Source organism: Spermophilus citellus (genome assembly GCF_964194105.1).
Source record: "Spermophilus citellus genome assembly, chromosome: 2".
Taxonomy (NCBI): domain Eukaryota; kingdom Metazoa; phylum Chordata; class Mammalia; order Rodentia; family Sciuridae; genus Spermophilus; species Spermophilus citellus.
The window spans coordinates 200,870,665-200,885,316 of record NC_138183.1 but is presented as its reverse complement, the minus strand read 5'-3'; the positions used below and the strand labels follow the sequence as shown (position 1 = coordinate 200,885,316).

The 14,652-nt window shown below is 37.6% G+C and overlaps 1 protein-coding gene across 1 annotated transcript in view; it reads right to left on the bottom strand.

Moving 5' to 3' along the window:
* Positions 1 to 8,926: 8,926 nt before the first annotated feature.
* The window catches only part of NLRP14 (NLR family pyrin domain containing 14), a gene marked incomplete at both ends in the record, with an annotated part of 30,054 nt that continues 24,328 nt past the window's right edge, over positions 8,927 to 14,652 (bottom strand). Inside the window, 2 exons of the mRNA XM_081280365.1 lie at positions 8,927 to 9,062; positions 9,691 to 9,861. Coding sequence (XP_081136491.1) covers positions 8,927 to 9,062; positions 9,691 to 9,861 — 307 coding nt within the window. The remainder of the gene's footprint in view (positions 9,063 to 9,690; positions 9,862 to 14,652) is intronic.

The window sequence follows — 14,652 nt, the reverse complement described above, 5'->3', positions numbered from 1 at the left end:
AAAGGACATCCAGCTGTCATATCCAAGGACCTGATGGTGTTCTATCCTAGAAATGAGTCTCAGCACTATAGAACTGTCAAAGATTAATAGTACCCAACACTTTAAGTGACAAATTAGATTTTAGTATAAACTTAAATGATGTGAACTCCAAAGAAGACAAAAGCAACAGGTTTTTAAAAGTAGGACAGGGAACAAAAAGGGACTTTGGGAAAGTGAAAAGGAACCAGAAAAAGGACAGAGTGGCTATGGGGAAATGGAAAAATATAGACAGGGAAAAAATAAAATTATTGAAACTAGTTTGGCAACATGGGGTAGCACAAAGTACATTTTGAGGTTTGGCAGCATTTGCATTTTCATCTGCTGGAATATAGGGACTTGAGTCACCTTTGTAAGGAAAAGGCCTAATATAGGTGGAAGCCAGGCTCAAGTTTGTCCAGCCTCATAGCACAGTGTTCAGACAAGTCCTTTGTGTCTCATGGGACTTCACAAGGAGTATAGATTGAGACATAGGACAGAAGCCTGCAAGGGTATCCCAGCAGTAACTACTGGAACTTTGAAAGTCTGCCCATTGGAAGAACCTGCTTGTAGGTTTGGAAGGTGACTGGAATTTACCAATGGATATTGCTGTTTAACCAAAGTGCCCACTTGGGTCCATGGAATGACCCAAATGAGTGGGGATGTAGAGAAATGCAGAAATGGGCTGAATTTAGACATATTCCTCTTGTACTGTGGCACAAAATATTGCCCAAAACTTTTCTGTCAACAAAAGAAACAGATTGCAGATGATTATGTCAGATTTCCTGGGAGAAGGCCCTGAATATAGCTGGGAAGTGGAGCTGATTCTGGCTACCTATTTTGTTGTGTGTGTGTGGGTGGGGGGGTCACACTGGGGATCAAACCCAGACCCTCATACATGCTAAGCAAGTGCTCTGTCACTGAGCTATACCCCCACCTCTACCAATGAGTCTTGACAGGGATAAACACTGATTGTTCTGTTCTTTGCCTACCCAATGATAGATGCAAATGTCCAAAGTACTGTATATAAAAAAAAAAGATGTTGTACTAATTTGAACCACCAAGTCACATTTCTTCAAATAAAGAATACATATGGCACAACCCATGATTTTAACAATGTGCAGAGAGAGATCCTCCTGAGAATTAGAACAGGCAATTAAAACACTGGTTGTCTAAAATGAGAGGCAATGAGGTTACCAAGGGCTGGTTTACACAGCTTCACATGTGTGTGCTTGCACTCAACAGGAATGCTGAAGGAGTAGCCTCCCTAGGTTCTTCTGTTTTTCTGGTAAATATTCAGAAGAGGGATGGGAGCAGATGTTTAAATGACCATAGGTTTTCCCACATGGCACATGACTGATGACTATACTTCTTCCTTTCCACATCACCCCAACTTTGTTTGATGATCACAGGACCAAGGATTCAACTAGAAGTGTTGGAAGCAAGGATAATTCCTGTACAAGAAATTGTTTTAAAATTTTATTTCAGAATTCCTAGTGGCCCGATGAGGCAGGTTGTGTCTTCATCCCTCTGGAAAAATTAGGATTAACAATTAATGCAGCTATTCTAAGAGTGGAAATTTCCCAGTATTTTCGTATATGAATGCAGGAGGCACTCACTAGTCCATTATTTGTGTCTGAATCTGGACCAGCACAGTAGCTGAATGTGACTCATGTACCTACCAAAGGAGGGAAATTTGAGATATAAATGGAGGAGGAGGAGGAACAACAGAAGAGGATCAAGAAATGAGTTAATGGGTTATAATGTGATGGAAAAACACAGTACATTAACATTCTGAAATAGGCATAGAGCAGGAGATGTTATCTTTTATTCAATTATACCCGACACCTGAAAGTGTAAAGCTGTCCATTTCTGAGACCACACCTATTTTTGAAACCTCACAGTATCAAATAGAAGCCTACAAACCAAAATGGCTTCATCCTGAGAGATGTTTTCATACAATATGATGGATTAGACAAATTATTTATGATTTAATGGCATTGTAGTAATGTGCCAGTATCTTTTGACTTTCATTTTTCAGGTTACAGCTACCATAATGCAACACTGTCTTATACTGACATTGTTGGTAAATTATAATACTGAAATTGATAGTCAAATATGTTAGAAAATTGAGTTAAAAGCCTCTAATATCTATCTCACACTGGCTCTTTCAAATGTTGCTCAGATGGTATTATTTTTGTTGTTGTTGTTGTTGTTTACTACAGGGGATCCATGGTTAAAGATGAGGGGTTAGCTCGTGATGTAATATAAAACATTTATTTGATCTTTTTCCCTGATATAGAACTTCTAAAACCCTTAGAGATTCTTGAGAGAAATGACTCTTTTGTTATCCATAATGTGCCCCTCAATAGCATAAATCCCACTGATAGTGGGGCCCCTAGATAGCTTTAGATAGGGGCTGGTGGCCAAAGGAAACAATTCTTGTGACTGTAAAATTAAAATTTTCACCTTCCTCCTATTCTGACTTGAAAAGAAATAGGCACTAGAGATTGAATTTAATCATCCTGGGGCCAATAATTTAGTCAGTCATGCCTATTAACAATAGGGTTCAGGGCAATTCGAAGTTTTTGAACACTTGCTTGTGCTAGAATAGGGTATGCCTCAAGAGGGTTTGGAAAGTGTGTATGCCCCAAGAGGGTTTGAAAAGTGTGTGTCCTTTACCCACTTCTTGCCCTGTCTGCTTCTTCAGCTAGCTATTCATTTGTCTTTTATGACAAACTGTAATTATAGCACTTTTCTGAATTCTGTGAGTGGTTCTAGTGAATTACTGATCTTGAGGGGGATATGGGAAATCTTTAAATTTGTAGTTGGCCTGGAGACTGTTATAGTAGTTGGAAAGAGATAATACATGGTTTTACAATGACAATTCTCAATTCTCTGACACTGACCATGCATTGTGCAATTTAATTCTGCCACTAAGAACCAGGAGTTGAAACAAATTTCACAGGTTAAAGGCTCAGTACCATCAAGACAACCCTCACTTCAGGTGCTAGCTGCAAATGGTATCCTCAGGCTGCTTGTACTGTTGCCAGGCCACAACAATAAAGAGGTTCTAACATACATAGTCTTCATGAGTTCTAATACTCATGGTCTGGACTACTCATTTTGAAAAACAATAACTATGATAAAAAATTATTAAATAGATGAGTATTTTGTGTGTTTATACACTGCCTCTTAGGTGACCATGAAAGGCTATTTTTCATTCCAGGCAGCAAAATGTAGTAAATGTGAATGACAAGTGAAGGTGTGAATACAGGTGAACTAGGAAGAGTACACCTCAGAAGCAAGAACGAGGTAAAGAGGGAGGCATTTCCTGTGGAGTTTTTCACTGGCCACACCAGTCCCAGCATCCTCCAAGAGAAACTGGGAGGGGAAATTTTAGTTGGGGATTTATGGGCTGAGAAGCTCCAAGACAAAGAAAGAAATGTATCTTCCATCAGGGAATAGAAGTCACATTTCAAGAAAGAAAAAGTCCCTACACAAGCCAGAGACAAGGAGGAGTTGGACAACACACAGAATAATCCTGTGCGTCCCCATCCTGTGTAGAAATCTATAGGACAACTGAACAAGACTCCCATCCTTCAACTAAGAAGATGAGAAGAATTTCCCTGGGAGTAGCACCAAGTGCCTGTGGTCTGAAACCCTGACTCTGTTTCCAGTTTCTTAAGGGATTGGGTTCTGGTCCAAACATCCAGATATGCAGTGCAATGTCAGGGCTTTGTACTGTGTCACAAGTTCCTTGACAGTAAAGAGAGCAGCTTGGGTACCTCCTATTTTAAAATTTTATTTTTTTAAAATGGAAAAATATAAAATTTACCATCTTAACCATTTTGGTGTACTGTCCAGTAATGTTAAATACATCCACACTGTCGAACTCTTTACCTTGCAAAACACAAACTCTATCACCATTAAACAACTCCCCACTGTCCCAGCCCCTGGCAACCACCATTCTTTCTGTCTTTAAATTTTGACCACTAGGGCATCTCCTCATTAATTCAAACATCAACTAAAACTCTAGTTGTCTTTAAATGTTTCCTTAATTTATACATAATAATTTACACATAAATATTTCCTTAATTTACACATAAGTTACACATAATTTCAATGACTAATACCAAGTATCCACTTTCTGCCTGTCTTTAGGAAACTGGCTTCAGAGATTAGGACCTTAGCTCCATTATGAGGAGTGAAATTGCCCTCAACAAGCAAAGAATTCCAAATTAAGCAAGTCTTAATTTGCTTAGGTCCGCCCCATGAGCGCTGTCCACGGTCCTGCTTTCTCCAGAGATGGAAACCAGGCTTGGGACAGCTTCTCTGGGGCACCTCCTACAGGTTCTGAATCGCCTTGATTCAGGGGCACAGAGGGTAGGGGATCTGGAGACTTGCGACCCCCTCCCAGCAAGCCCAGCTGGGCTGCCAGTGCTGCAACCACCTAAGGCCAGGCCTGGAGTCGAGGTGCCTAGAGCTCCACAGTTTATCTCCCGCCTGAACCGCGCGCACCCAGGGAGAACTCTGGACCTGGCCTCCCGTTCGGCCTCGTCCTGGGACTTGAGGGCTGATTCGCCTTACCCAACTAAATAGATCTCAAAAGTCAACTAGAAACTAGAAACGCGGGGCTCCCTGTATAGAGTCCTGAGACTTGCTCTCTATGTGAAGACTGCAATTCCAGAAGTCTCCAGAGGGGGGCGTTTAAGGACAGTGTTTCCAAGCAGGATTCAGAGAGGAAATATCCTGCCTTGCAGAGTTGGGAGATTCGAGATGAATGTTTCCAGAAGAGTTGGATTATTTTGCTTCCATCCACTTTTTTTTCCATTCATTCATTCACTACTGAATAAGAGCCCACAATGAGGCATTATGGTGTGGGCCGGAAATACAATTGTGAACAAAAGAGCCATGTTTCTGATCCTCATTGAACTTTCTCAAAAGGAGACACACACACAATGCAGAAATAGTTCAGTCTGAGTGGAAGTGAAGAAAAACATGATGCTTTGTTAGGAAGGGGAGGTGATGGCAGCATTTAAGATGCAGAGCTCTGCCTCTCCAAGGAGGCAATATTTAAACTGTAGGATAAAGAATGGTGTAGAGCCAGCTCTGAAAAGTGGTAAGAGGAGCTGAGTAGGCAGAGGAGAAGCTATGCAAAGGTCCAAGTTGTGAAAACTTGGAGAACTCAAGGAATTGAAAAGTGAGAAGGGAGAATGGCTTTTTGGGGAAAAAAAAGTTGAGTAAGGAAAACCTGGTCCAGCTCTAACATCATCCATTTGTCTTTCATTCATTCAAAAAATATTGAGCTTCCACTATAAAGCAGGCACTGTACAAGGTGTTAAAAATTCTGAAGTGAAGATAAATAGTAAGGTGGGCTGTTTAATTACACCTGAAAGAGATAAAAGCACTGAGTCCAGTCTTTCTCCTTCCCCATTGTTGTAAAGTAACCTGGTCATTTTCACCTTTTGCTCTTAAAAGGATACTTATTCACTGAGAATATCCGTCATGAGCTACAGAAAAATAAAAAATAAGGAAAACAAATATTACAGAGAATGGTATGTGCGAAGGAAAACAGAGTGAACTGAACAGTCTTTATATTTGAAAGTGCTGTTGTCAGCTTATATCATGGTTAGAGGTCAAGAGATGAGGCTGCTGTAGCGGCAGAGGTAGAAAGAGGGGAAGAGATACTTGAGTATACAGATAGTTTTCTCTTTAAAGAAAACTACTTCAAAAGTGGTATGGACATAGAACACAGTAAAAGAGAAGCCAGGATACCAGACAGGAAGTGACTTAAAATGTGAAAGATTGGAAGAAGAGATATCCATTCAGTTTCCCTTTTATAATTTGCTCTTTCATTCTAGCATATTGATGACAGAAGGGTACAAATGGTCACTTCCATCACCTCCCTCCTTTTTCACTCTTTAAAGTTTGTTTTCTTATAAGCTATAAATCAAGGGTGTCAGTGAGACATAATATTTCTAGCCTCCTATTATAGATAACTGAAGTATATTACATTCTCCAACATAACAGATTTTGTAACTGGAGTAATAGGACTAAGTCCCACATTTTGATTCCAGGTTTACATTTCTAATTCTTTCCATATTACCTTATTTTCTACTTTATATAATCCTAATTACAAAATTGTCATACTTCAGATTTCATCTTTTCCACGTGAACAGATGATTGAAGGGTATGGAGAGGGCTGTAATTCTGATGGTGTTGCCCCAAGTTAGGCTGACCATAAAAATCTCAACTCTGTGGCTCCAGTCCTTATTCTGAATTTTTCAGTTTGGCACTATTGACATTTTGGGCTGGATGCTTTATTGTGGGAACCTGTCTTGTGCATGATAGGATGTTTAGCAGCATACTTGGCTTCACCCACTTGATGCCAGTAGATACCTCACTTGTAACAAGCCAAAATGACCCCTTTGTGGGATCTGTCTCTAACCCCTGTTGTAACCCACTATTATAAGAGGTGAGCATTGTTAGGAAAAATATCCAAATCCTCAAAATGGGTAAAAGAAGTAAATCTGTATTCTTTTGTTATAGTAGTAGGTATTCTCTAGCAGGCTGGAGATTATCTAATTTCCTAGGGGCATTTCTTTTAATTTTCGATTTGGCTACTGATCAGGAGATTTACAACTCTGTAAAGGTACAGATTAATTAGTAGGAACCTGATAGAAATAAAAATAATTCTTGTCAGCTAGTAGTGCAAATCATTTGCCTGAAATAAGACCAAAGTTATCATTTAAGACATTAACCAATTTTGTGTCCATCTAGTAATGTTATTCATTTTTAAAATTTTTTTCTAAAGTTATTTACCCTTGTTTCTCAAATGCTTTATTGAACTAGGATCTTACTAATGCCTTTACTAATTGATAAATCTTTGACAAGTATTCTTTATTCGTATAAAAGCCAAGTTGGTCCTTTCTTGCACTTTTGTTATAAATCACAGTGGTCAATGTATTTAAATTGAATTTTGGAATTTTCAGAATTTTCTTTGCAGTCATAAGAGACATTTGTATATTTCTCAGTAGTGCTAGTTTTAAGTTCCATTATCAAAGATTTTCCAGTCTTATAAAATGAATCGACTATAATATTCCCCTAAAAAGCTTTGAAAGTTTCAGAAACACAAGAATTTTCCTTTATCTGACATTATCACTTTGATAGGAAGCATTTACCTGTGTTGGAGTTTTTTGCAGGGAGTTTGGAAATCCTGTTTTCTGTATGGAGTGAGCTGCTCACTGCAGCAAGTCTGGCACATGAAAGGGTTGCTGCTGCTCTGCTGCATACTTCTATTTGTTATGACAGCCCCAAATTAGATTTCTCTAATTGACTGTCCTCATTAGGATTCAACCTCAGTAATGCTCCCTCATGTATCATCTATGCCAAATATCAATAGTTACTACTTAAATTTACCTGTAATTTTTACATGATAGTCATTTCCCCCTTCTGTCATGGTCCCCTCTATTGCCAGCCCTGCCACATTGAACCAGAGGCTATTATACCAATATGATACTGTGTCCTGTTTCCTGGTACACAGTTCCTAAAGTCTTTGGAAACCCTGAAATGATAAGTGTCTGCTTTATGATGACAGGACCAGTGAGCGGATGGACTCAGGATGGGGGCTGGTGGCCAGGAGAACCAACCATGAGATTAGGGGGGTGGAACCTTTAGTCCCACCCCGATTCCACTGAAAATGAGCTGCACATTGATCACCAATGGCCAATTACTTAACTAATCATGCCTACCTAGTGAAGCCTCCAAAAAACCCCAAAAGGATGGAGTTTAGAGTTTCCCAGTTGCTGACCACATCCACATGCTAAAAGAATAGCACACCCCAAGTCCCCTAGGACAGAAGCCTTTCAAATATCACCCTATATGTCTCTTTCATCTGGCTATTTATTTGTAACCTTTTTAATATGCTCTATAATAAATGGATTTACTTAAGAGTTGAGTTCTCTGAGCCATTTTGCAAATTATCAAACCCAAGTGGGGATTTTTGGAACCCTGATTTAGTTGCAATTGCTACCTGAAGTGGGGAGAAGTCTTGTGGGACTGAACTTTACCCTGTGATATCTGATACTATATCCAGATAAATAAAATCAGGACTGAATGAAAGGATACCCCACCAGTGTCAGAAAGTTGTTTGGTGTAGGAAAGACCCACATTTTGATAACTAGAAATGTGAGTGTTGACTGTGTAAAAGAATTTACTTTTCCCTTACACCAATTAAGAGGCAGGGAGAAAAAAATTTGATGGAATCTTGAGTGGAGTAAGGAAAGCAAATTCTTTGACTCAATGCCCATCAATAATTAGCTGACCTTATATCTGGCTGGCCTGTTTTCACCAATGGTAAATGACAGAAGAGACTATATCAGGCTGGGCCTGGTTATTTTTTCTTCTTTCAGTGCTGGGAAACAAACCCAGAGCCTCACATAAGCTAGGCAAGTGCTTTTCCACTGAGCTACAGCCCCCCTATGCTGGAGCTGTAGCTCCCCTATGCTACAGGCATAGCTTTTAAGAGAACTGTCAACTTGTACTTGACCCTTTTAATTCCTGAGCCCCTACCTTATAAATCCTAAGAAAGCACTTAAAAAACAATTCTTCAGTCCCATCCTCAGGTCTTATTTCTAGGCTTCTCCTACCCGAGTTCTTAAGTTTTGAATCCAACTAAAAACATGATATTCTTTTCAGAGAGCTTTTTTTTTTTTTCATTTCCTTTAGCCTATAAAGACTTGTGTCAAGTAGAACCAATGTTTTACAGAGAAGTGACTAATCAGTATCTAACATGTCACCTGCAATATTTCTGTGCAGAGATTATCTTATTATGCTAAGAACCAAAGTCTTTGCCATTCTGAAGTTTTATTTAATTTTTATTTTTTCAAGTAATGTCAGGGTCTTCAAATCAGGAACACCACCACCAGGACCCATCTTCTTCACCATAATCATTACAATAGGGCTTAATGACTAAATGTGGATTGCTTACTTCAACCTCTTCTAGCAGCTTCTGGGCTTCCTCATCAAATGCCTCTTTGCACAACCTGAGAAAACAAGGTGAAATCTCTTTTCCTGAATTCAATTTTCCTACAGCCTTCCACTTTCTCTGTGAAATTTCAGTAAAAGAGACAAAAACAAAACAAAAACCTGTCTCTTAAAATAGAGAATATGAGCATGGATAGCGAGTAGGAAAGGGGAACAGAGAGATGCAATGAAGGAGATACAGTAGACAAAGTAAAATTAAATGTAGCAAGAGCCTTTTCCTATCCAAGCAAATTAGTACTACTAATGATAATGTTGAAAATAGCTTAACACATTCATTGCTTGTTATGCTAGGCCCTTTTATAAGTACTTAGCCTATACTGATTCTGTAATTTTCACAATAATCCTACATGTCAATTTTATAATTTAACCTCCAGATAAGGAAACCAAAACAGTGATAAGGGGATTATCCTACATTAAACATTTAGTAAGAAGAGAGATCAGAAACCATACTCAGGTAGCCTGGCTCCAGAGTGCTCAATTCAACTCCTATGCTGTATCAAAATTCAATGTTCTAGTAGTAATCCTCCAAAGGATCCAAATCAGGTTCTTAGGCCTGTGATAAATGAGTGGTTCCCAAAATTTCTCATTACTGGAAACTCTCCTCCTGAGAAGCTACTGAAGACTTACCCTAGAATTTGTAGTTTACATTCCTGAGACTTCAAGGCTTCACATAACTTCCCAATTCCTTCACACCCTAAGGCATTCTGTGTCAGGTTCATGTTTATCAGTCTTTGGTTGCTGAGAAGAGTAGAAGAAAGATCCTGACAACAGAGAGAGGTCAAACTACAGTATTCCAACCTGTAGGGAAGAGAGACAAAAGATAAAAATGACTTTATCCCATGACAGAGAGCAAGCACATGAGGATCTGTGAGCTTTGAGTGGAATTTCAGAACTTAAAAAAAAAAAGAATACTAATTCAAGGATTACAAGTACTCATAATATTATTACTAGATATTTATAGGCTGAGCATATACCTTCCCTTATTATGAATTACAAGCCTATAAATATAGTCCAAAGAATAACTATGCAAGTATATATACTACCTTCTGCACCTGATGTTTCACCAACCAACTTATTTGAATATAATTTTCACCTTATGTTTACCTTGCCATTGAACAGTTGTGTGCAAGGTAAACATAAGGTTTACCTTATGTCTACATAAGCACATATGCAGGTGCTGATCATATAAAAAAAATTAAGTTGCTACCCACATGGAATTCATGTTAATTCACACTAATTATAACACAGCATTCATAAATATTACATAAAACACACCTTAGGGTGAAAAGTATTATAAAACAAAGGGTTTTCAAGAATTCATCAGGAAATTTAATCAATTTAAATTTCAATCCCCAATAATGGTTCCAAAAATATAAAAAGAAAAACAGAACCAGAAAGTGAAAGACACAAATCTAATATTATAATGGAGATTTAATATATTTTCATGGTCATTAGCTAAGTTATCTGAAAGGAAAAAAATCCTTCTGAGGGCGATGTTTCCAGTAACCTAACCATCTGCCACTGGGTCCCATCCCTTAAAGGTTCCACACTTCAACATAATCACACTAGGGCCAGCCTGCCAGCGTATGCATCTTTGAGGAACACATTCAACTAATATGCAAACCATAGGATACTGCAACCAGCAACTCTACATACTCTTTTCAAGTGCACAGTAGAACATATACAAAAATTAACTATACATTAACCCATGAAGCAAATGCCAACAGATCTCAAAAGATTAAAATCACATACAGTATTTTCTCAGACCACAATGCTAGCGGTTAATGTTCAAAAATTAAGAAATATAGGCTCAGTGGTAGTGTTTGCCTAGAATGTGTGAGGTACTGGGTTCAATCCTCAGCACCACATTTAAAAAAAAAGAAAAATATATTTTAAAATAACCCATGTCTTTTTAAAAATATTTATTTTTAGTTTTTTAGGTGGACACAATAAGTTTTTTATTTTTATGTGGTGTTGAAGATCGAACCCAGTGCCCCACGCATGCCAGGCAAGGGCGCTACCACTTGAGCCACATCCCCAGCCCAACCCATATGTCTTAAAGAAAAATATAAGGGACTTCTAAAAATATTTTAGATTAAAAACAAAACACTGCATACAATATCAATACTTACAGAATAAAGTATGCTAGTTATGAAGGTAATAAAAAGAAAAACGTAAGGTTATACGATCTAAATAAGCATCCAATTCAAGAAGTTAGGAAAAATGGCAAAACCCAAAATAAAACCAATGAAATTACAAGAAATAAGATTATATAATTAATGAAATATAAAGTATATATACAGTAGAACAGAGAAATCAGTGTTGTTCTTTGAAAAAAAAATGAAATGTGAAGCTGCTCAAATTACCAATATCAGGATTGAGAAAAGAGATCACTATTGGTGATTTAGACATTCAACAGATAGTAAAATATTATTGGAAACTTGCCAATAAGTTCTATAATTTGGATTAAATAGATAAAATCAATAAGAAAACATATCAAAGAGTACTCAATAAAAAACCTAACCATATTTTTAAAATATAATCTAGATTTAAAACAATCTGCAATGGAAACTCTATATAGTTTCACCAGAAAGTTTTACAAAATTCAAGTAATTCCAGTCTTACTACATTCCTCCCAGGAATCTGAAAAGGAAGCAATATTCCCAAACTCAATTTATAAAATTACTGCAACTTAGATACAAAAGCTTAATGAGGACTGCACAAGAAATAATTACGTAATCTCCATTATGAACAAAGATGTGTAAATAATTATACTGACAAAATAAGTGTCCCTCCCTCACTCTCACACACACACACACACACACACACACACACGCACGAAAGAGATATCATGACTGAGTTGCTTTTAGCCCAGGTTGATATAATAAATGTAAACAGGTTTGGCAAATTTCTTAAGTTGGACACCTACTCAAAATTTTAAAATATAAGAAACTTTTCACAAGCTAGGTATAGAAAGGAATTAAAATTGATAAGTGGGTGATTTACTGAAATTTTGTTTTGGATATGAGGAACAACAGAAGGAAGCCCACTCTCCCTGGACATATTAATATTATATCACATATTAACAGTTATTAAGGTCATAAAAATAAAAACATAAGGTCTGAAAAGGAAAATAACATTATTCCCAAATGGTCTGACTGTATACCTAGAAAATCCAAAATAATCTAAAACAAAATCAACAAGAGAATGTGACAGGCCACATATATGAAATCAACATACAAAACCAACTGTGTATCTATGAAACACAATGAAAAAATAGCAATTAACTATTTTTGATGGCATTCGTTTTAGAATAAGTAAACAACAAAGTATACATCCACTTCGGGAAAATTACTAAGCTTTATGGGTAGACTTAAACTGAGAAATACAGTTCATTTTGGCATATCAAGAGACTCACTCATTGATAGATTCAATGCAATTCCAGTTAACAGGTAGGTGTGGCAGGTGCTTGTGCATGATAATTGATAATCTGATATTTGAAAATTAACTTGGAAATGCAAAGAAGAAGAGTCAAAATTATTTTGAATTACAAACAGACTCAAGGGAAAGAAGAGAAAATCCAGTGGCAGATCCATCCACCAACAAAAATAAAACAAGTAACAATGGTGTCCCTGCCAAGAAGTAAGGAGAGAAAAAACTTCAATGAATTTTTGCTGGAGAAAATGAGTATCTATATAAGAAATATATTAAAATGGACTTTTATATATCTCCAACCATATTTTAAAAGATAATGAAAGATCCATCCGCTTCATAATTGCCTTTGCTATTTAGGAGATAGTAAATAGAATATGGAATATAAAGGGTGTGGGAGATGAGGAGTTTCTATAAATATTGTAAAGATGCTTCCTTCTCTCTATCCCAGATCCCACTGGGCTAACGGTTTGGATGCGGATGAGGAATAGCTGAAGAGTAAGTGAAGTTATGGCTACCAAGATGGAATTAGGGGGCAACAACAAGAACCTGAGAAGTATAAAGAGTAGGGAGAACAATTAAAGTTCTCATTCTCCCCTCCACACACAAAGTTCCAACACTACAGCCTGGCAAAATAACTATTTGGTCTGTGTAAATCCAGCAACAGCTGCACCCAGAAATCTGCCTGGGTTGTCATGTCTGTCCACAAGCTGTATAAACAGAAAATCTCCTGGGGATGCAGGAGGCACTGAGCTATTCTCCTGTGCCTGATGCTATCATTGGAAACCCCAATGTGGACCCCCATCATATGTGTATAAGTACAACAACCAGCACAGCCTCACTTCACTTGGATTTCCTGATGCCAGAACAGTTTTGGGTTAAACTATGTATGGCCAATGAATTAGCTATAATTATCAATGTGACTGACTACCTCGCTTAAACAGTCTAATGGTGACCCAAATCAATTATAGCAATACATCCCAAATTAGAGTGTCCTGTGCTCTTTTGAGCCTTAGGTATGTGGGGAACAGTGGACCACTTAATGTCCCTTATTGGGGATAAGGGTTGCTTTGGGTCCATACTTTGCCCCATTTATTGTCACTGAAGTCAGAGATTAGCAGGTCATTCTAAATTCCTTTGTGTGGATCATAACAGATGAAAGACCTATTAGTTCTTTTGGGATTTATTCAGTTGGCTGAATCCAGGACCCTAGCATTGTAATTGAAATCAATACTATAAGTTGGCCTCTTTCTGTACTTGGAGTTTTATCATGGTCTTCATTAAATAGTATGTGGGATTAATTGAACAGATACAGTTCCAGCTTCTATTGAGTAGATTAATCAGAGTGGCTAATGGAGTAGTACACTCATGTGAAAATTCATAAGAAGCTAATACTGTATTGTATAGAAACAAGGGATGGATATTGTTACAAGACATTTTTCTATTGATCTGTCACTCTCCCACATGTTTTGCTAACAAGAACACAAGTTTCTGATAACTCTACCCAGGCCATTTCTCAGGGCTGTATTTTCATGGAGAAACCTAAATAATCAAGTAACATCTCTCTCCAGGACGAAGAGCAGGCTTATTCTCACTTGCTCTACAGTGGCATGTTCAGACATCCATCTGAGCCCTCCATGACAGTCCAGTAAAGCCTGGGGGAAAAGGGAACTGACATTGATACTCTTTCTAATGAAGTCCTTTTTTCTGAAAGAAATATTGTGTTTTCTTCCAGCATCCATGAAATAAGCATGCTAAGTTATTAGTTGTAAACAGGATAAAATTCTAGAATATCAGCATTATTATAAAAGGTATGGAAATACTGGAACAGCAGCACTTTCTTGTAAGAGTCAAGGAAGATTTCTCTGGGAGATACTGAATTCCTAAAGGCTGAAACGTATTGTGTCTTGGTTTCCCACATGGAAAATCCAATTCCTGACCTAGAGGTCAATAACTTACGTTGTACAGATGAAAATGAACTAGCCAATATCAGTTCAAGATTTAAGTAAAAAACTAAACACAAGATTGAATGTAAGAAGTACATAGGATCAGCGTTTATTAGATTGCAAGCTCCTTGTGTTTTATAGATAAGATGATTAGTAAAGTATTTGATTTAAAAAGAAAAATTAACTCACGAACAAATGGAATACCTGAAGG